Source organism: Chinchilla lanigera, unplaced genomic scaffold, assembly GCF_000276665.1.
Source record: "Chinchilla lanigera isolate Chin_1 unplaced genomic scaffold, ChiLan1.0 scaffold00039, whole genome shotgun sequence".
Lineage (NCBI taxonomy): Eukaryota > Metazoa > Chordata > Mammalia > Rodentia > Chinchillidae > Chinchilla > Chinchilla lanigera.
In genome coordinates, this window is record NW_004955440.1 from 10,047,428 (window position 1) to 10,071,519 (window position 24,092).

Below are 24,092 nucleotides of genomic sequence, written 5' to 3' on the forward strand. Positions count from 1 at the left end.
CAGTGCCAAAGCTACAGTACTCGCACATTTTCTAAATGTGTTTTAAGCAATAAGTTGTACAACATTTTTAGAACATGTGTTAAGCTATTTCTCTAAGAATGAAGCTCTTAACAAAACATAAGCACTCTGCATGAGATCTTAGCAGCAAAGTGCTTAAAAGATAAAGTAAGAATTGGTACCATGGGAAGAACACCAGCTGTAGAGCGCACAGGTCCATTATGAGAAGTATGGTACTGGGTAGGGAGAAAATGATTTAATCAGGAGTAAAACCAATTTTATTATAAGGGCACGCAGGGGGTGTGGCACCATAGTGAGAGGGACATTTCAAAATATCTGACAGATTTCAACAATGTGAAAACCCCGTTCTTTAAAGTGACAGTGAACCCCATCAGGTCTCTCTTTTTGATGCTATTGTTAACAGTTGACTGTTTAAAGCTGGCCTGCTAAGATGCTGTCGGCCTATTTCAATAGTGTGTAGCCAAATAAAAGACTAATTGTTGAAATATAATCAATCAAAAATGATTGCAGGGCAGCGAGAGGGTCTCCTCTGCTGGTTTTGTTGTGGATCATATTATTGTGTTATGACTGAGGTAGGAAAGAGGATTGAAGGGAAGAAGAAAAAAGCCCGTCTGAAACAAATAGATCGACCTCATCCCCTGTTTACTTCTCTCTGTCTCAGACATACTATTGAGCATGAACACGACTTGCTAGCCCTGGAAATAATAGTCCATTAGAAAAAACAGATCTGATGGAGATGGGGCTAGTAGTTTTTAAAGGATATGAACACTATTAACAAAGTAGCTCATGCCGAGAATCCCTACAGTGACAATTCTCAGCTTTTGTGATATTTTTGGTGCAAAATGCTCCTTGGCACTCAAAAAACTGACACTGAGGGAACATGTGACTCTCAGCCCAAGACTTCAGTAAAGAAACAAACATCCAGTTGACCAAATACCTGTTATGTTCTTACCAGAATTCCTGGCTTCCCTGTGAACTCCCAGATTGTGTAAAATGAGTAGCTCTCATTTCTTTAAGCTCATTTGGAAAGACAAATCCTATGGATTAACAGCAATACTTCTGTGTCCTGCTCTTTTAATTGTGTGTAAAGCTATCACTGTCAGAGACTAATACATCCATTTCTTGGGTGAAAATGCTTCCAGACTTTCACATTGAGGGTGAGAAGGAAGATAACAATTGCCCTGCACACTGTATTTCTACTGAAACCTTCATTTTGGCAATGATTTTGTTTAGTATTTCAGTGTCTCCAATCCCTCCAGCTTCTCAAGCAAACATTTCTGTTGTTTCGAAAGAGTTAGTTTAGCACTCACGGTTTGTCTTCAGTGTGTTATCATTTTTGACAGCTTTGCATAGCCTACATAGGCCAACAGGGGTCTGTCTAATATTGTTGCTGGGCACATTTTCCTCACTGAGATGAAAATTGAAAAAAAAGATATTTTTGAAGCAGTAAGAAGGAATTAATATCTTTTCTCACTCAGTATTCTATTCCTCGCTGACTTTATATTCAGGCAAAAAAGGAAAAGAGTGTTACCCATTATTCCCTTGTACATAGCAAGGCTAACACATGTAAAGCAATAACTCATTTTCTATTGCCATGTTTAGCATATGTCTCCTGTTGGCTCAGCAAGGCCTTTAGGCCGGTCCCTTGAGCCGGCCATCATTGGCAACTCTTAGCCCCTCGGCCTCAAAACCAAATAGCTTTGAATCATGTTGCGCTGTGATGCTAATTTTCATCCTGATGCATTATGGGAATAAATGCATCTGACATACTGTGTCAATGGCGCTGTCTCTTTGTGTCTTTTGCTTTTTGTTAGCTGCATTCCTACAGATGGTATTCCATTGAAAATATTCCCTTCCTACGGAAAAAGGGGGGGAAAAAAACAACCACGCACAGCACCAAACCTCTAGGTGCAGAAGGCTGTGAACGGTTGCTGATGATAGTAGGCAAACATTAACATAATAATTAGTGTCTTGTAATTGTTTCATTAAAACCAGTTGTTCCATTTCTCCTCGTGTTTTCCCAGAAGAGAAGCTGAATTTGGACGACAGCCAGTGGGAGGACATCCACGTTGTCACCGGAGCACTGAAGATGTTTTTCCGGGAGCTGCCTGAGCCGCTCTTCCCTTACAGTTTTTTTGAACGGTTTGTGGAGGCGATCAGTAAGTACCATGCAGACAGGAGCAGTCGCTGCGATAACACGCCGTTGTGGAATTATTAAGTAAATAGTAATGATGACAGCAACAACCACGGAGAACAGATGATATTTCCAATGCTCTGTATCTGTCATTTTAGCTTTTGTGGTTTTGATGGCTTGTTTTATTTCTAGTCATGCAATATTTGAAAAAGAAGTTATTCAGAACAGAGAACATAGCATTATACTTAAGGTGACCAATTTAACTGAGCTTCCTCAAGTGAAAATAGCTTCTCCTGGAATTTGCTTTATAAGAGTCATCTTTTACAACCCAAGATCCTGCCTTCATTCTTGCAGAATTAGAAGGAGCTTAAGGACAAAATGGTCTTGAAAAGGAAGCTAAGTCAATGAAATATTACATTTCATTAAGTGTGTGTAACATTATCAACTGAGATATCATGGTCTCTTTGCTTACTCACCGTTTGCCCACTAATGCTATGAAATAGCTACACTTTGCTTAAGAGCAGTGTGAATATCAAATAAACTGATGAGAAGTCCCTTCTGTTTGGGAGGTAAGTTTGTGGGAGGATGAGTTATATCACTTACTAACCGGTGGTCACTGAACGCTCCAAGTAAGTTCTTTTTCTATTATTTTATCCCTTATTGAAATAGACACTTGACTAAAAATACATGGATGAGTAAATGAATGAATAAAATCTTTTCCATATGTAAGAACATCTCTGCCATGGATTCTTAGAAAATCAAGTACTCACCCATCTCTACATTTAATATCTTATTGTACATTTTACTATAACTGTGACAGTTTAGAAAAAAGTTTCCTGGCAAGCAAGCAGATATAAAGAGAAAAGAGAAAGAAAGAAGAAAGAAAGGTAAAATTAAAAAGCTTGCAAGCCTGGCAGGAGCTTAATTAAAGTCCCAAGGAGAAAAATCTCCAAGAAAAACTGCTCTACTTAGGAGGTCTGATCTTGGATGGCTGTGTGTGCGGGGATCTCATTAGCAGGAGCAGGAATCGGGGTGGGGCATGTTGGAGAACAGCTTCAGTGACCTTTTATTCTGTTTTTCATTCGTAAAATCTTCACACTTGTTTAGAGCTCTGGCAAAGTGAAATCAAGACGAATAAAGAATAGCGTTTTCTCCCGCAATCTTTCTCTTGCTGTCTGCTCACTATCTCAGGTTTTGCTGTTGCTGCCATTGTTGTTGTTTAATGTAGTAAGAGTAACTTCATGGAAATGAAGTGAGGCTGGACTTCCGATGCCTTGTGATGAGTTCTCTCTTCATGAACATGTTGCACTTCTCCAGAACAGTGTTTTACAGTTCCAAGGTTCTCTTAACTTCATTTAAAAGGGAGGAATGAAGAAAAAAAAACAAGCATGCATTTCCATAATAGCTTATCCTTACACTCTGTCTTGTCACATGCAAGCATGTGAGACCACTCACAATGTGAGGACAGCATCCTAGTAGGAAATTGCAGGAATTTGCATTCAGGCATCTATTATTTATTCTTTGGAACAGATTCTCATTAAGTGCCTAATTGCTCAGGCTATGTTTAAACTTGCAATCTTCCTGCCTCAGCCTCCCACACTGCTGAGATTACAGATGTGTGTCATCACACCGAACTCCAGGCACCTATCTTTGATTGTGAACAGTTAGTGATATACATGTCAGATCGTGAACTCTATACTGTCAAGTGAGGATTATCTCATTTGGAAACATGCACTCATAAGCAGATTTGGGTGTATGATATAGGATAGCTAGCATTTAAACCTTCTTTAGCTCATCGAATTCCAAAGAGATTGGGTAAGCCATTCCATCAATTTGAGTATAGAAAGTAGGCCCTCCTAACTCATGTGAGGGTTTGTCCTTTGCATTTCCGTAAAGAGTAGGATGCTTTGTGGGATATCTTAGATTTAAATCCAAATTGCTGAGAATTCCAGAGACACAGGAATAGTCAGAACCGAACCAAACAGAGGCAAGGAAGGCTGCACACTCTTGGGATCAATGCCTTTAGCAAGGGCTTCTGCCAGACTTTACACAATAGGCTATGGTAAGAACCAATGAGACAGTGCTAGAGAAACTTCTTTGAAAATGTGACGCTAAACTGATACTAATAATATTTGTCCAGGAGATCTGTGCTTGAGAAATCAAGCTAAAATAGAAAGCAAAAGAGTTTTCCTTCATTGTTCAAAGCAAGCAGAAAAAGGGCTATGACATGAATGTTTATACCCAACCAACATTCATATGTTGTGATACTAATTTTCAAGATGATGGCATTGGAAAGTTTGTGCCTTTGAAAGGTGATTTAAAAATGAGGATAGAGTGCTTAGGACAAGATGAGTGCCTTTATAAAGAAGGGACCAAGAGAAGTGCTGTGACTCTTTCACTCCATGAGGACACAACTAAAGTTGCCATCTGTGAACCCTTACCAGGCTCTGAATCTGTCAGTTTGGTTTGTCTGTCTGGTCTTGACTTTCCCAGCCTCTACAGCTGCCATACATAAATTTCTGTTGTTTACCTATGATCCAGTTTATGGTATTTTTTATGGCAGACCAAATAGACCAAAATACTCAGCAACTTTGTCTTAACTAAGTTAGAATACTAGAATGTCATCAGTTTTTAATAGTTAAAATGAAAGGATTAATTAATGGTGTAATGCAGCTGAAAAAGATGTTCTAATGGCCGGTGAGGATATGTGTTGACTAACCCATGTATTTTTTGCATAACCTTGATGGTAGCTCTTGTCTTCTTAACCCAACGCAAACTCTAGATTGCAAATCATACCCTTACACATACCCTTACACAATGGAAGAATGGCCACTTAAATTCTTAGCAAGGTAGAAATCACACCAAAGAAGATACTCTTAGTTCACTGGGCACCACTTGAACTAAAAAAATAAAAATTCAAAAATTTTAAAGTTGACATCATTATTAATTAAACTATCACTTGAAAAAGTACATAAAAAGTAAATATGTTTAAAAACTCCTTTTTTCCCAATTATGTACACGTTTACAACCAGCTTTGCCTAGAGAGCTTTCGGCATCATTATTTTTTGAGCTAATAAATTATTTTCTTTCTTCCCTGTCTTGGGGAGTTAACACTGATGGACTTTCAATACATTTCCCTTCTTTTTTTGTTTTTCACTACCCAAAATCTTAGAAGAACATGTAGAAAAAAAAAAGATAAAAGAAATAAAAGATCTGTTCTTGATGATGAAGTTGTCAAGAAATGTCTTCTTTCTAGAAAAGAAGCTTGCGTCTTTTGAGCTCTTGAAACAATTACCTACCTGTATTTACTAAAAAGACTGTTAAAATTTCAGACCTAGACCACGTAGAGGCTTCCGGCTGGGATTAACTCTTAGTTTCTTCACTTTTGGCTTCTTCATCATGTAGGTAAGCAGTTCTTTGCATCAAATAAATTCCCCATGATGGTTAAGCTTAATTGTCAACTTGACTGGCTTGAGAGTTTTCAAGGGTGCTAATGAAGCACCCTTCCAGGTATGCCTGGGTAGGCCATGGAGGTATGGCCGTAGTGTCTGTATCTGATCCCCGTCTCTTCCTCTCTGGTAGTGTTTCTGCGCTGTTCCTCGCACCTGCAGTGAACTAAATAGCTGTACTCCTCCACATCCTCCTTCCTTGATGTTTCTGTCTGGGAACAAATGGGCCATGAGCTGAATCTCCCAAAACCATGAAGCAAATTAAACTTCGTCTCTTTTACGTTGTGGGTGTCCAGTAATATATCCCAGCAGCAGAAAAGTGGCTAATACATTCCCTACTGGTATAAATACTTAAAATGGTTTCTGTTACTTGGTTAATTATGAAAAAAAAAATACCACACCTGTCAATTGCATGGTTTACCTGTCACAACGTTCTTTCCCTTTTCTCTTTCACTCTTTTCTAAAGCCCAATTTATGAAAGTTTAACATTTTGTTTGGCCCCCTAACTAAGAGATGTGTTATACTTTTGTGGCAAAGTCAAAACGTGAATAGACCAAATGGAATTTTACATTCAACTGGAGTGCTTTGCATCTAAGGAGGAAATGTTATTTCTAGGACTAGCAATTAATGACCACTTGTGTTACTTGTATTACTCTTAAGTCTCATTATATGTTTGAAAGTAATCATTACATATTCCAGAAAGAGTGAACAGAAGGCATTTACTTTTTAAAATAGTTTCTTTTTGGATCAGAAACAAAAATTAATATCATAAGAACCTGCAATTGCCATAGTGATCCCCTTTCACATAATCATCAGAGTAACAAAGCACCAGATTTTTGCCTTATATTTCAGAAGCCAAATACTATAGCTATTGATCTGAAATTCTATATTTGAGGTCAGTGCAATTGGGTCACCTACAGGTTATTTTGTAGGGATTTGACCCACTGACTGCAAGGACTTAATTTCCTGAAAATGACTTGTGCTGGAGGCATTATTTGTACTGTAAATGTGAACTCAATAGAAAAACACAGCTATAGAGTTTATGATGGGTGGCTCAATCTTGTGGCTAGAGGTCTGCAGGGTGTCTGGAGAGTTTTAGTAAAGCTAAGTCCTAAGAAATGTACTAAGTTTATCTCTATTCCCCATCTTTTTTCATGTTGGTAATTCCACAGATCCAAAGAAAAGAGAACAATCAGTGTCTTTCCTGTTTTAATATCTGAATTTCCCAAAGTTTCTGGGAGAGTGACAGAGAGGAAAGAAACACATGGGCGCTCCTGGTGATTGCCTCAGATGGGTGAAACATGAAATGTTGAGTGCTTGTGTGAAAAATAATTCCAACTCAAATTTAGTATGAGAATTAATTAGGATAAATTTGTCTTCATCTAGATTAGCTGCTCAATAAATGATTTTAAAAGAAATCAATATTTTAGAGGAGTACCAAATTCACATAGGTCAAAAAATTAGACTTTGTATCAGCTTAAGCCTTTAAAACAAAAATAACTTTCTTTCTTTTTCCATTGTCTTGAGGAATAAGTACCTGTTGCTCAGTATCTGTTATTTCACTCTATGTGAGACCTATGTTTCCCAAAATCATCCTATAAGATCACAGTCAATTCTTTTTTCTTGATCTGCTTTTAGAATCAAGTTAAAGGTCACAAATTTTAGTCCTGAGCTTTAGGACAAAAATGTTTCACTATTTATTACTAGATATTAACTGCATTGACGTTTTAAATGTTGCCTTCTCTAAGGATATTTTTGACATTTTACTTCACTACCTTTATAATCAATTGTTCATCTGTCCCCTTTGAAATTCATTTAGATATGAACAATGTTATTTCCTACTTCCTGAGTTATCAACTTCATATTTAATTTTATTAGTATTCTTTATTATAATTTTTTACTTGAATCACATTATAACACAAAAAAATCTTACAGAAGATTTTATAATAGAAAACAAAAGAACAAGCCAATCACTTTACGTCTCCATACCTTTTCTTAAGCAGAATCTTCATCTAACTCTCTTGATGTGTCTTTCTCGAATGCTAGATATCATTTCTACACTTGACGATCTCTTTAATTATCTGACATAAATATTAATGCATTCTATTTCAGTCCCTCCAATATTTTGTTATCTTGTTGTTTTTACATTTGAGTGTTAAGTAATATGCTTAAAACTTACGTCTTGTTTCATCAAAATTCAGCAATATCTGCTAATTCTTCCAGTTGTAAGGTGAGGATATTCTTCTTCGACCTGTTCTTTCATCTCTCTTCCCTTTTTCTCATGGGCAACCACTGGTCATTAACTGCTTTTCTTTTTCATTGTCGTTGCAGGTCTTCAGTAAATTGTCCAACTAGAAAAATAATCAACAATATATCTATTTGCATTACCATGATTGTCTAAGCATTGTTCACTGCCTGTCCCAGGGGTTTGTAAAGATCTCCTCTAGAGTCCAGTGTCCCAACTGCTTCGCTGTTCAAAGCACATGCCTCATGAGGCTCAGTATAATCTATTTTGTTACTCTTCAAAAATCGCTTAAGCTCTTGGCTCCATTTGGTCCTCTTTGTAGTTGGATTATGATTTTCTTGGGTAGATTTTTTTTTAAAAAATCATCTTGCCTGGAATTTGTGATTGCTTTTCTTTTCCCTGGCCTTTTGTTTTTCTTTCTTTCTTTTTTGAGCATCTTGTCTCTTTTCTGACACTAAGTTTTATAGTTGCATTCTCCCCAGATGCCTCCTTCCACAGCCTTTTGTCTTTCTCATTTGTGGGAGAATATTTGCTTCCTGGACTTCAGAGAACTTAACCTGAGACTCTTTTACTTTTTTGGGTTAGAGCCACTGTTTTTCTAGATGACATGTATATTAGTTCCCTTTGATTGCCGTAGCACATCATCACAAACTCAGTGGCTTACAATAATACTAACTTATTATCCTGCAGTTCTGTAGGACAAAAATCTAACACAGGTCTTAGTGGACTTAAAATCAGTGTTGGTAGGGCAGCACTATTTTCAGGAGACCCTAAAGGAGCAATTATTTACTTGTCCTTTCCAGAGTCTCCACACTACCTGCATTCTCAGAAGAGGGGGGCCCTTTTCCTTCTTCACAGTCATCAGCGGCAAATTAAGGCAAATGTCTCTCTCACCACATCACTTTGATCTCCTCTATAGTCACACCTCTCTGAAATCTTTGCACTGCCATGTTCTACTGCTGAGAATGCTTGGGATTAGATTGGACACACCTCGGTAGACCAGGGTAACGTCCCTATGTCAAGAGCCTTACCCTCATCAAAGTGGCAAAGTCCTATTTTTCCATGGAGAGTAAGATAGTCATAGGCTCTGAGGACTAAGGGACAGACATCTCTGAGGAGTCATTTCTCTGCCTGCCTGTGCTACACGGACTGTCCCTCTCACAGGTTACACAGGTTGCATGCGCTACAGTCCTGAGTTACAAATGCTGACACTAATCAGTCCACTTTCATTTGCCTTCTTTCAAACCAAAACAATTGTGAAACGCTGCAATAACTGTGAAACTATCTACCTCATCTGCAGAACGTATTACTTCTTTTGAGTGAAGGATCGGCTTAGAGATCTAACTCAAACTTGGATCACACTCACTCACTGCAGGACTCTTGATCGTTTCATTCTGGGGACTGTCTTCATCTCAGCTCTTCTGCTCACATTAGAATAGAGTTTTCACTTTCGAATTTTTGAATCGTATTTTTCCAAATGTGTCACAGAAGTGCCATTTATGAACAAAAATATGACTTTTCTTAAGCAATGTTGCATATATTTTCCATCATGCAAATAAAATTAAAGCTAACTCCTTGATCAAAACAACCTTACATTTTCATTGCCATCCCTTTTTTCATCTTTTCCAAGTTCTAAGTTAATATTATATGTATATATGTATTTACTATGCATCATATTTTTATTTATATTGTGTTTTCCTTACATATGGATATGTCTAGATGTACATTGTGTACATATGTATATGTGTGTATTTCAATCACTTAGAGACTAGGCAAGCCAGTGATAAATTGAGGATATAATGCTACATACAAGTCTTCCATTTAAAGACTATAGTCATATATGCATTTGAAGACAGTATAGTTTTAAAATTCAGTTTTTGCAAAAACTGATTACTTGCTCATTAATAAAGCAAACTGTGAGAAATGGCATCCATTAGACTGGCTGAGCAGTATTAAAATTCAGGCTCTTTGTCACCAAAGGTAAACTGTACCCCATGCCTACTCCTTAAACACACTCATATACCTGTACTTAGGTCAGTCAACCATCCTCAGATAAAAGTGATTTAAATTAAAGATACTATCCTATGGCAGAAAGTATGAATTACGTGTTCTCATAGTTTTTTCCTATGGTCATCATACCATTTTGCCTATAAAGTATTCTTTCAATATGTAGTTGGGAAAATCTTTACAAATCTTTTCTTTATGATTGGTTTTATTCTGCCCTTTGGTCAGACTTTTTCTAATGTATTGTTCACTCTGTGAGAACACTTTTTGGAAGATAGAATCAGAACTGGTAAGGCATTGGGCTAAAAACCATTGCTAAACATAAAAGCATAATAGTGACAAGTTGCCTTTAAACCACACAAAGTTAAAAAATCAGAGTTTAAGGTTTACTATAGAGAAACCAAAGATGTAAAAGTAACAGAATAGAAAAATATCCTCCATTGCACAATTTCAAGGAAAGTTGAAATTAAAATAAAGGTAGATTTTACAGAAATTCCTTTCTAAAGTTTCTACTTCAGCTAACATTCTCACATGCTTGGTAGGCTTTCCATTGTGATTGCTTTTTAATCTGTCTCCCTCTCCCTTACCCCCCACTGTGTGTGTGTGTGTGTGTGTGTGTGTGTGTGTGTGTGTATTAGCAAACTGGAAACTTTATGGTTGATGCCTCGACTGTCTCTTAACTCACTCTAATTATATTCCTAATTAAATTGTAAAAAAAAAATAGTTGAGTAGAGCCAAATGGCTTACACAGGTGTCTTTTTGTAGAAATAGTTCAGGGCTAGATAATAAACAACTGGACCTCCATCCACTTAATTTGGCTTAATGAAAAGTCCTTTATAAGTAAAACTACAAGGTAATTCAGAATTAACACTAGACACTGACTCTGCAATTACTTGAGTAGTAAGCCATTGGCTCCATAAAAAGTGTGGTTCTTGTCTTTCAGCTTTTTCCTTGAAACCTTGATTTTATTGTCCTCCTTTCTTCCATACCCTTATGAGGTCACTTTTCAAAGCAATAAATGTTTCAGCTGAGTAAGCAGCCAGGCGGCCCTCGTGAGTCAGCTTCCTGAGCATTCTCCTCCTGGTGAACAGACTACGTGCCTCTAAACTAGGTGATAAAACGCAGAGCTTCTTCTCCGTTCCTTGGTGGAAGACCATTATCTTGACCCATTTTTCTAAGGGTGGATGTCAGTGGCAATTTCCAGTGCCTCAACAGATGCTCAGTGAGAGTTTGTGGCCTTTCATCCAACACTGAGACTCTTGCTTCGTTCACACCACACTGTGATCTCCACCCCTAAGCCTCCCAAACTGTCTTCTGCCTGCTCAAGCCCAACTCTGACGGTGACCCGTCTCTATGAAATGGCCTCGCCTGTTTTCCCACTAACTTTTCTCTCACCTAGTGCAATCTGGTCCTAATTACAGAGGTAAGTTGGTGATATTTACTTCAGTCATTCTGAAGCAAACTCAAAGGACTTGCAAACTCCTACAAGTCCTGCATGATCTTGCTGCCCATCCACTCTCTAATTCCATCATTTCTCTGCCCGGTCCATCATATTCCAGCCCATTGGGCTCGCAACTCTTCTTTGGATGCCCTAGGCTCAGTGAGGGTCTTCGCCTCATCCCTCTGCTGAAACTCACTTCTCCAGATTGCCACTCACATGCCAGCTTCCCAGAGAGGGCTTCTGTCATCAGGTAAGCTAACATTTCTACTCATATCACACAGCACTACCTCCACTCAAATCCTGAGTCCATGGTTCAATACCTGAAAAGCTAGCTAATCCTTAATCTCTCTAGGCCTCCAGTTCCACATCTGTAAAGTAAGTGGAAAAATGGGATCTTCCTCGTGGAGATTTTTAAAGAATTCAGTGAAATGTTCATCCAGTTAAAACATTTACATAGTTCCTGGAACACAGCATTTAGTAACTGTTAAGTATGAGTAGTAGGTCAATGTATAACCAGACCATATAATAGGGGACATGAAGGTCTGTTTTCTGAGGATGTTTCTCTCCATTCTTAGTAGTGCTTCCTCTTCACCAGCAAAGTTATCTCAAAGCCATCTCCATGACAGATGCAGCCACTTCCATCCTGCTTTAATATTTTGTTTCTCAAATTACAAACAGCATTAAACATATTTAAGACAGTACTGCAGAATGCTCTCTTCCTTCATGACCCAGTGCAACTCATTTTTTTCTTTTTCTCATGACGTTTCTCCTTTATTCTGCAGAAGAGCAACCCCAGTTGATAGGCCAAAAATTCTTTTCTAAAGAACTTCGCCTTAGTCATACCCTTGAGTGTGCCTAGCTTCTCCTCTGTGAGACTGTCTTGCTTCTAGTCAAGAGGAGCAAACCTGTGATACTCACAGTGGCACCAGAGAAAGCCACTCTGACCCTATAGTTTTGGAAATCAGATGCCTTGCTAATCGGGTATCCATGCCACACGTAATGATATTCTGTTTTAAGAAACGTAGACGTTTTATGTTTCTAGCAAGAGATCTTTCATATTAACCTCCAATGAGCTATTTTCAAAGCCTGTTAGGGAATGAGAAGATACCCCTAATGCTGTTCTGCTTTGCTATCTCATAGTCAGTCACATACTTATCTTAATCTACCCCTCCACCGCTCTGTCAGTAAAAGAATTTTCTTTCAATTGCTTCTATGACTATCATGAGCTCCTTGACAGGTGGCATTCCTTCACCTGGTTCTCTCCTCATTGTTCTGCAGTTAAATTCTAGGTGTGATAGCTTCTAGAGTGTTATAAACTTCCTAGGGGAATTCTGTTCATGTTGGTACAGCAAAATATCCATGCTGATATTTCCCATGTGGTTGAGAGAATCGAATTTGCCCCTAAGGATTGATTCAGACATTTTCTGCCTACGCTTTGGGAAGCAGAAACATAGAACACAGACATTGCATTGTAGAAAATAAGCTACAGTGCTTGCTTTAAGAGTAAAAGTAACACAGTAAGAAAGATGAAAGCCAACACCTATTTTTCAAAATTTACGAACTGCAAAAATTATACTGGATAGTAATGAAAGTTGCCTTCCGTCAATGAATTATTTATAATCTTCCATGTAAACGTGCACTACCCCACTCTCACCACTTCCTTTCCTATAGCACCTTTATTTTTCAGAAATTAACATTCTAAAAGGTCAACTGCCTAAGGCCCCGAGGCCATGGTCACTTTCTAACCAGACAACTCTTGGCCTCTCTCTCTTTTCTTCTCACCCCAATTGGCCAGCAAGTGAAAGGTTGACCGTTGCAGATCTCAAACCCTTTTCCCTGCCAAGTAACGGATGGGCAGACATAATTAGTGCCATCCATCTGCCCTGCACTCGCAGGTGCATTTTACCAACAGATGAAACCAATATATTTCCAGCTCCCCCTTCAGGCTTCTGACTCTACACAAAGGCAAGCTTGTTCCTTGACACTTTTCCTGTATTTTTGTCTGAGGGTCTAATTATCACCTACAAAGGAGCCATTATCTCACTGAACTATTCTTAGGAATTTCTATTCCTTGCCTGCCTGGCAAGCAGGAGATCCTGAGTTCGATTTCTGGTACAAAAAAAAAAAAAAAAAGAAAGAAATTTCTATTCCTTGTATTATGCTGTGGAAGCGTTTTTTAAAAAAAAAGTCAGAGACTATGGGGTAATCATAAGCAAATATTAGACTCGGAACCACTTGAGAAGTTGTTGTCTGTTGTGCTCTGGTCTGTAATGCTCAGACTATCTGAAGACTGGACCGCTGAATACATATGGAGCAGTGTATGTAAACAAAACCCTCAACAAGAGGAAGACGGACCATGGGGGCATGACTAGGAAAAATCACTTTTTCACGTGGGTCAGTGTCAGACACTAGGCAGCACCTTTCTTCAGTAACCCCTAACTATTTTGACAGAACTTAATTCCTAACATCCAGACCCTATGCAGCATTCTTTCTTTCTCTGCCCTTTCAGTAACTTCTAATGAACCAAGGTTTCCAGACACCTCATCATGAAGATACTAATCCTCTGAGCATGCCCTCCTAGTTTAGAAACTGTCTTAATCAGTTGGAGTTGCCATAACAGAATACCAGATACTGAGTGGCTAAAAAACCGAACTTGGTTTTTTACAGCTTCGAAGCTTGGAAGTCCAAAGTCAGGGCACCACTACTGTCAGGTTCTTGTCGTGCCTTACCCTGGGCTGCTCATGAAATCATCCAAACTTAATTACCTCCCAAATCCACCCTCCAAATACTGTCACACTGCAGAACCGGGCTTTGGTATATGAATTAGAAGGACCAAGACACTCTGCCCGTAGCAGAAATCATACTTCATTGGAATGTTTTAAGCATGTAACTTCATAAAATATTTTCCTTCTTTATTCCAGCAATATTTTTCTATTACTGGAATGAAAATTTTAACGACCATTTTATTAATATTATTTAATTGTATTATTGGGTTTTCAAGTTGATTTGATAGTCCCAAGTGTCACTTTTTCTCCTTTCCTTTTCACAGTGTTTATGTACTCTGTAGACCTATATGCAGAAATACTCACACAACCCTGAAACATTCTTGTCCTGACCCCAGCTTCCTAGTGCAGTAACACCAAAAGAACATTCAGAAGGCTTTATCTCTCCTGAGCCTTAAACCTACAATAGTGTCAAAACTAAGCTTTGCACCTCATAAATCATTTAACCTTCTTCTTGATATTGTGGCATTTAGGAGTCTGAACAACATGTATTCTATATCCATGTGTAGGTAATCAAATAAATTTCCAAACCATGTCACGCAAATGACAAGGTTGTTTGGCACCATGGAACAGTTAGAAAGGGCTGTCCACTATATTTGGGAAAGAACTTCAAGCAAAGGGCCAGAAAGAAACACCGTAGAAAAGAAGTATTCCCAACTGACAAAGTAAAGTTCTCCAGACTATGGGATAATATTTAAGAAGAATCTGAACTGCACACATGTGCACACCACCTCACTTCAGTGTGCTTCATTTTATCACACCTTGAAGCTAATGTGTTTTTGTGCGAGTTGAAGGTTTGTGACAATCCTCTGTCCAGCACAACTAAGAACTCTATGTTTTCAACAGCATGTGCTCAATTTCTGTCCGTCATATTTGGTAATTTTCACTTCAATTTTATGATTAGTCTACCTATCTCTTATGGTGGCCTGTGATCAGTGATCTTTGAGGTTATTATTGTAATTATTTTAGGGCACTTTAAACCACACCCATAGAGGACAATAAACATAATCATTAAAAACATGTGTTACAGCTGCTTCACTTTGCCCCCTTTGTTCCTCCTCTTTTTTTTTTTTTTTTGCCTTTTTTTATTTTAACAAGAATAGTAAAAAAAAAAAAAAAGAGAGAAAAGAACAATAGCAAAATACAAACAAAACAAAGCAAGGACATTAGAAATGATACGGGGTTTCAAAACAAATGATAGGGATTAACAATAGTTGTTATTACATATTGTTATCTTCAAGGAAGTTGCTCAGATTAATAGATGACAGACTGGAAGGTTGATCAAACCATTAAAGGGAATAAGAAAATACTAACTTAAAAGAACATTAAAGACAATACATAGTTGCACTAGACAGAATGGTAGGAATTACTTCAATGAGGGAAAGAAGAAAAAGAAAGTACTGTATATATATAGTTGGCATAACTGTACTGCTGAGTCTGGTGGTTTATTGAGGGTAACAGCTAATGCTTAAAAATTTGTTTTATATATTTTGACCAATTTTGCATGCTTATATCTGTTCCTTCTCTTTAGATCTCCCTGTTTCTTAAGATACAGTGATATTAAAATTAGACCAATTAATAACCCTTCAATGGCTTCTAAGTGCTTAGGTAAAAGGAAGAATTTTCAGCCTCTCATTTTAAGTCAAAACCTAGAGATAATTAAGTCGATTAAGAAAGGCATGTTGAAAGCCAACATAGGCTAAAAACAGGGGCTCTGCGCTGAACAACCAAGTTGTGAACGCACAGGAAAAGTTTTCCTGCAGGAAACTAAAAGTGCTACTTCACTGAATACAGGAATGCTAAGAAAGTAAAACGGCCTTATTGCTGATACGGAGAAAGTTAGTGGTCTGAGTAGAACGCAAATCAGCCACAACATCGCCTTAAGCTAAATCCACAGCAAGGCCCTAACTCTCTTCAATTCTGTAAAAGTCTGAGAGAGGTGAGGAAGCAGCAGAAGAAAACTGAAATGAGCAGAAGTTGGTGCCCGGCGTTTAAGGAAGAAAGGTTACTCCACAATACGAAACTGCGAGTGAGAGCCGGGAGTACAGCTGCAGAAGCTGTCTCAAGTTGTCCAGGGGAACTGGCTAAGATAATGGATGAAAATGGCTACACCGCAGTACAGATTTTCAATGTAGATGAACAGCCTTACACTAGAACTTTCATTGCTAAAGAGGAAACCAATACCTGGCTTCCAGGCTTCAAGGACAGGCTGACTCTTTTTTAGAGGCTAATATAGCTGGTGACTTTAAGTTGAAAATAAATGTTTACAATCCATTCTGAAAAAGTCAAGGGACTTGAGGAGAAGTCCCCTAAGTCTACTCTGCCTGTGCTCTATAAATGGAAGAACAAGGTCTGGATGATAGTAAACCTGTTTATAAAACAGTTTACTAAATAGTTTAAGCCCACTACTGAGACTGCTGCTCAGAAAAAAGATTCCTTTCAAAATATTAGTGTTCACTGAAAATATACATATTCCCTCAGGAGCTCCAATGGGAGAAGTAATGTGAAATTTACATTTCCTTCATGGCTGTTAACACACAGAAGCTACAGTCTATGGATCGGGTAGCAATTTTGATTTTTATGTCTTATTATTTTACAAATATATTTTATAATGCAACAGCTACCATATACAATGATTCTTCTGATAAATCTGGGTGAAGTCAATATAAAACCTGGAAAAGATCCACCATTCTAAATGTCTTTCAGAATACTTGTGACCCATGAGAGGAGCTCAAAATATTCAGACTTACTAGAGTTTGAAGGAATGTATTCCACCATTTGGGATGACTTTCAAGGGATTAAGAACTCAGTGGAACTACATAAAGCTGTGAAAATCATAAGAAAATTAAAGCTAGAAGTGTAGTTAAAGATGAGACTACATTGCCTCAATCTTAGGATTAAATGTTAAGAAGTGAGGAATTTCTTCTTATGGGTGAGCTAAGAAAGTAATTTCTTGAGATTAATTTTACTCCTGGTGAAGACATAGTGAACACTGCTCAAATAACAACAAAAAATTCAGAATATTCCACAAACTTAGTAGATAAAGCAATAGCATGACTTGAAAGGACTGATTCAAATTTTGAAAGCAGTTCTATTGTAGATAAAATCCTATCAAATAACATCACAGGCTGCAAAGAAGTTTTTTATGAAACAACAGCCAATTGATATTGCAAACTTTATTGCAGTCTTATTTTAAGAAATTGCTATGTCTGCCCAACCTTCATCAGTCACCACCCCAATCAGTCAGTAGCCACCAACCTGAAGGCAAGACCTTCCATCACCAGGAAGACCAAGCTCTGTTATGATCTCTGTATAGATGTCCCTCACACGTGTCATCTGCTCAAAGGTAGGGCTTTGGGGAAATGCCTGGGTTCAGGGGGGTTACAGTTCAGTTGCTGTTAGGTTATGAGCTCTAATCAAAGGATCCAGGTCAGCAGGGGCATGGCCTGGAAAATTTATCTACCTTCATGGTAAATCTCTGTCTGCTTCCTGTTTGCCATACCCCTCTGCCACTTTGGAGCCTTGGAGCCTTGGGTCCTTGGGGCCAGCCTCTACAAACTGTAAGCCAAAATGAAAATCACCTTTAAATTGGGGGTGTTAGGTATGGTCTCTCAGCACAAAAACGTGACTAGGACAGGTTCAGATGTTCATTAAAAATGTTTGTAGTTAAGCATTTTTATTAAGGGATACAAATTACTTAGACATGATGCTGTTGCACTTGCTAGAATTTGGTATAGTGCAAGGACAACTTTTATATGTATCGGGAAGCCCAATAATTCTTACAAACAGTGTTTTTGCAATATTTTGTTTGTTATGATAGTTTGGTATTATTCCTACAAAATTTCCAAAGTGTATGTATATTGTAAACTTGCAGTTATATAAATGTCTTATAGCTGAAACTTATAATATATTTACTGCATTTCATTTGCATATAATTAAATGCTATATATGTATTTCTCCACTTAAGTTAACTTTTAACACCCCAATATTATTATTATTAATATTCTCATAAATTATGTTTGAGAAAGTGAGGCTAATCAGTATGAAACAACTGCATACAACCAGTTGCAAGGCTGGGAATTAGACTCAAACTGGAAGATTCAAAGCTGTTGCTCCGAACCATGCCTCTAGTTCTGACCTAATTTGGACAAAACGATGACAAGTGTCTACTCAGAAACGAGGTGATTAGATTTAGGTGTAGTTCAGATAATGTTATTAGGGACGACAACAAGAGGAAGCCAAATAGAACATGCACGGCTTTCTCTGCTTGTACATATGGTCTCAAAAACCTCATTATTCATTTAAGAAAAACTCCTGTCTTTACTATCAAATTAAAACAAATCCAACAATTTGTTTTATCCCTTTCTGTATCCAAGGCAACATTACAGGTCCTCATTTCTGTGCCTAGGTCACTGGAAAAACTTTTTTAAAAACTTTAAAAAACACAGCAGTGAAATCCAAACACACCTAGCAGATGGAGAAGGTCAAGATATGTAAATGTATTTGTAAAAAACATTTAATTTATGTTTTAGGAATGTTTTCTAGGAGCATCTAGTTTGGGCAACATGTATTACTGAGAAAAAACAACAACAACCATGTTAGCAATAAGCTCCTTTGCGTTTCAAGAAATGAAAGTGTTAGAAATGAGGCACTGTGTCCTTAATATGATAGCCAGCAAATGAATCGTGAAGCAGCATTATCAAATTTCTTTTTGTCGTTATCTTCAGGAGGTGGAGTGGGATGAAGTCTTGTTATGCTACCCAGGCCAGCCTTGATCTTGTCACTCTCCCCTGGCCAGCTCCTGAAGAGTTGGGATTTTGTATGGGCTCTACACCTGACTTTTATTGAAATTTCTCATGACTTTTATCATATATGTTATTTAATTGAAAAGTAGAAGCTTGGAATAGTGGAGCACATCTGCAATCTCAGGTGACTGAGGCATAAGAATTGGAAGTTTGAGTCCCACCTGGGTAACTTAGCAACTTAATGAGAACTTGTGGCCAAATAAAAAATTTTAAAAGGGGAGATAGAGAGAGAGATAGAGATATAATAAAGATAGAGATAAAGATAGAGATATAATAGAGATAGAGATGATAGGGATAGATAGACAGATAGAGATAGGCAGACAGAGATAGACAGAGAGAGATAGAGGGAGATAGAGGTAGAGATAGTAATAGAGAGAGAGATATGCAGATAGAGGAAGATGGAGATAGGGCTAGAGAGAGACAGAGACAGAGACAGACATAAAGCTAGGGCTAGAGAGAGAGACAGACAGATAGGAAGAGAGATAGGAAGAAGAAAGAGAAAAGAAAGAAAGAAAGAAAGAAAGAAAGAAAGAAAGAAAGAAAGAAAGAAAGAAAGAAAGAGAAAAGAAAGGAGGAAGGAAGGAAGGAAGGAAGCAAGGAAGCAAGGAAGAAAGGAAGGGTGAGGAAATTGGAGAGGGAAGAATGGAGAGAGAAAGGTGAAACCACAGCAAAATATCTTACTTATATAGTATGTCCTAAAAGTGTTTTTACAGACTATAAATATAAATTCATTATTTCAACCTATAACAAAAAAAGCCTGGTTATAATTAAGATACTAACACTATGTCTATACACATTAGACGATCTTCCACTTTTTAAAAGATATTTAAAATCCATTTAGATCATAAAAGTTATTAACTGGAAATTTTAAAAATTAAAATTAGCTCTCAGGCTTGTATGTTTATGACTATTTTTCTGGCAATTAATTGTGAATTTTCTCTATTCAGTTTTTAAGTGTGAAGCGGTATATATTGTCTCCTGTCCATACATAGGACAGTATGAGACAGTTTTCCCTCTCTGAATCTTATTGAGAAATCTCTGTGCAGGGGCATGCCTTATGCACCTTCACAATTCCAGGACTAGGTGAATATAAAAAAAAAGTGGATTTGCAGTGGTTATTTCATGTAATTCCTTCTCGAATGATCCATAGCCGTTAGCAGCAGTGATCCTGAGCTGCTGAAGTGGAAGTGGGAAGAACTGGTGGTAAGAAAATGAGAGAGGTGGAAACTGCTTAATTTGATCCATTTTGTCTACAGCAAATTTAAGAGTTAACTACTACATGTCTCCAAATGTTCTTGTGTGTCTTATCTGTGAACCCTGCCACACAGCCATGGTCAGAGGATTATGTAGACAATGGTCTTCATGTTTTCTATATGTCAAAGTAGTATTGCCACATACGTTACAGAGATTTCATCTTGGGAGTTGAGAAGAGAAAATTAAATCAATAGATATAACACTTTAACCTGCCTAGCGAACTTCTGCAGTCTTTAAAGGGTTACCTGAACTCCTGCTAATACAACTTGCCAGACTTGAGGGCAGAACCATGGTATACAGGACAGTGAAACTGTACAATAAAAATGAGTTACTGCCATGAATATTAAGCAACAAGAATATAATAAACGTGACTGTTTGTGGGATTCTGATTTATTGGTAATGATATGCTTATAAATTATGACACTAAGTGTTTATTTTAGTTGTTTCAGAATAAGGGCCAAACAAAGCCGGGTGGACACTTCCTGCAGCCTTAACCATCTGCCACCGAATTCCTGCTTCCCTGATCCCCTTGCCATGGTTTTTGTGTCAGTGGCATCAGAACTACACGTGAATAACCATTCCCTTTAGTGGTTGAAGTAGATGGCTTTTTTAAAAGCTAGTGTCCCAGCTGACCTTGCAAAGTTTCCATTCTCTGAGAGTTGCACACCTCTAGCTGCAAAGCAGGCCCAAGACCCTTCCTGCTTGCTCTGTTAAACAGTGCTCACTTTTGACACAAGAGGGTCCATGACTGTTTTTACACACCTCCTGGCACCAGATTGGGTATTCCCCAATGTTAAGCAGCGGTGCATGTTATTTGCTGGCTTGCGAGTGGATGTTCTGTGTCCTGGGTTCTGAGAGCAGGTAAAGACCAACAACAGAGAAAGGGAGCAAAGGAAAAAAGAAGACCAAAAAAGTGTGCACATACCGGTAAAGACGGAAGGTATCTCAATGGCCATAAGAAAGCTACATGGAATGCGATGTTCCTCCTGCTGATATTCACAAGTAACTTATTAAGATTGTCATCCATTTTAATTGACACTATTTGGAACCAGATATTTATTCAACAGATGGCCAGAATAAGGTATCACAAAGAAAAATAGCATTTTACTGCCTCAGGTTTTTAGCTTTTATGTTGCATTTCATCAAAAGTTACTTCAGGAGATTAATTATTTTGAAGTTTTCTTTTCTCTAATGGTGGTGGCAAACTGCAAGGAAGATAGCCAATAAATTTAATAACCTTAACAAAAGATGCAGTTTCCGCATAGTGAAGCACGCTATTAGGGTAGAAATTGAAGATACCCATGAAGATCTATTTAGGACCTAACACTCGGTTTGAGATGAAATGCCAGCAAAATGTCGTAGAGGGGCAATCCCTATCGGCTAACTTAATTTTTTTTTTATGCTGAGAATCAAACTCAAGACCTTGCACTTGCCAGGCAGGCACTTGTTCCACTGAGCTAGATCCCCAGCCACTGCTACTGGCTAACTTAAAATTGTAATTCTTAGAAAGTACTTTTGCTATGTATTTCAAACACCTTTAAGACATTCATACTTTTGCATTGGAATTACATATCTAGAAATTTTTTTAGGAAATTTTTTGACACATGCACAAGAGCATGTACAATTTAGACTCCCAAAATGTTATGTATAATAGTGAAAAATGTTGAAGTAATACACAAGTCTCAGTTTTGGAAAGATTAAATTATGACCCTTTGACGTGAAAAATATACAAGTATTAAATTGTGTTATAGAGAATATTACTTCACAAGGTAAAATGCCAATAAGTATTCACATAAGCATAATGCACAATACACAATACTGTCTGAGTCTGTGTTGTCTTGCTATAATGGAAACTTGAGACTGGGGGTGATTTACAAAGAGTAGAGATTTGTTTTCTACAGTTCTGGAGGCTGGGAGTCCAAAGTTAAGGCCCTGCATCAGCCTGGACCTTTTACCTATGTCTTCCATGACAGAAGGTGGTAATGCAAGACGGCACATTTAGAAAACAAAAACAGCAGCAGGCAGGGAGGAAAGAGAAGGGAAAGGTTCTGACCTCATTCTTTGATCAGGAACTCACTTCAAGGACAGGGCATGAATTCTCGCTCCATGGCAGACGCCTCATGTCGTAACGTCCTCTCTAGACGCTCATCTTGCCATAGTACTGCATTGAGGCGACAGTTACTAACACATGTATGTTGAGGGATATATTCCAACCATAGCAAATGCAATCCTATTTTAAAATATGCATTTAAATACCTAAATGTAGAGAAAATACTGAAAAGATTTACCTTAAAATATTAACAGGCATCCCAGTACTTGCGAGGCTAAAGCAGGAGGATTTTGAATTCGAGGCCAGCCTGGGATACAAAGTTAGTTCAAGACTAGCCTCTGCTATATGGAGATATTCTTCCTCAAAGAACAAAAGTACAAATATATAAATAAATAAATAAAATATTAGTGTTTCTCTCAGAATTTATGCAATTTTTTTAATATCTGTTTTTTACTTTTCTGTGTTCTACCCCTTTCTACAGTAAGAATAACTATATTTGTAATGATTTTGAAGAGAAGTATAGGACCAGGGATATAGCTCAGCAGCACAGTACCTGCGTAGCAAGTGCAGAGTCCTGAGTTCAATTCCCACCACCAAAACGAATAAAAATAAAAGTAAAAGTAAAAAGTATAATCAGAGCTTGAGTAGACATACTGGGAGAGATCTCACAATCAATTCTTCTAGGAATTCCCAAACCTGGCTCTGACAAAATAACTTGTAGAAACAGAGTCCTGGACCAACCAGGATAGATTTTGATTCACTGTACCTGGCATGAGGTTGAGAAGTTTTTACTACTTTCCTCAAATCTCTATAAAAATAATGAATGAACCCTCTGGTGGTTCTGTTTTGCCATCCGGGTTGGGAACCGTGGACTTTGCTCCCTTATCCTCGGTGACACATAGGAGAAGAGCAGGTCTTCCTGTTTGCAGTGAGGTGACACAGCATCCTTCCCCAAGCTGAGGAGGAGTATGTCCCTTCAGAAGAGTACAGAAATGTGAAGCATATTTCCTGACCTAGCAAGGAGTCTGTGACTACATGTGATATAGCTGCGCATGGTGTGATAAAGACAGTAAACGTTTCACAGTGCAGAGGTTGTTTCAACTTCATCAGAGAGGTTTAAAGATATCTGGTGTTGAGAGACAGCTGGAAAATGAATCTCAGCCCTGGGCCTCACTCTGAAATGAAAGCGCTGTTTTGGAGAAAGTAAGGTATCTGGGTTGATGAAACAAAGACTTTGGGGATGAGCAGTACATACGGGAAAGCAGATGGAGTTAATCCTGTGAAAGCCTATCCAGCAATGGTCTTATTAGAATCTATATTGTCTTTCCTAGTACAAGACTTTTCAAAGAAAATGTAAACATCTTGCTAACAAATTAACTAGTTACTGCATTATTTACTACTGTCAAATGGTTAAATTTTATACAAAGGCAATGAAAATCTCCTTTTGCAGATTTTTGAGGATTGTAATGAAAAACAGAAAATTATGGCTAAAAAATTTTCTAGTAATTTGTAGAATTTATGGAGGAAGAAAAAAGACACAGAAAATTTCGATGCTTTACATATTTCCTTGTAAATATATGAGGAAGCAGCATCTACAGTACATAAAAGATTACAATCAATACATAGAGATTACAAAAATAATGTTATGAAAATAGATATTATGTAGCAGACACTTAAAAGATTATGGACAATAAGAGGCATGATCAAGAACTACAGTTAATATTTAAACTTTAAAATTTATTATAATAGGAGCATATTGCTATGAATCTCTCTCAAAGTACACCCCCTCTGTTCAAACACATTTGATCCATCATTGTCGTTACTTTATGAAGTCCTGGAAATTCTCTTGTGTCTTTAGCTGTACTGCAGGGATGTCCTAAATCAATTCAAAACATGACCATGACCTTTC

The 24,092-nt window shown here is 37.8% G+C and overlaps 1 protein-coding gene across 4 annotated transcripts in view; it reads left to right on the plus strand.

Annotated features, from left to right (window-relative positions):
- Arhgap15 (Rho GTPase activating protein 15) overlaps nucleotides 1-24,092 on the plus strand; it is a 590,914-nt gene that overhangs the window by 456,255 nt on the left and 110,567 nt on the right. For all 4 annotated transcript variants that reach the window (XM_005390781.2, XM_005390780.2, XM_013517486.1 and 1 more), the window contains one exon: nucleotides 2,043-2,177. In XM_005390781.2, the coding sequence (XP_005390838.1) occupies nucleotides 2,043-2,177 (135 nt within the window). The remainder of the gene's footprint in view (nucleotides 1-2,042; nucleotides 2,178-24,092) is intronic.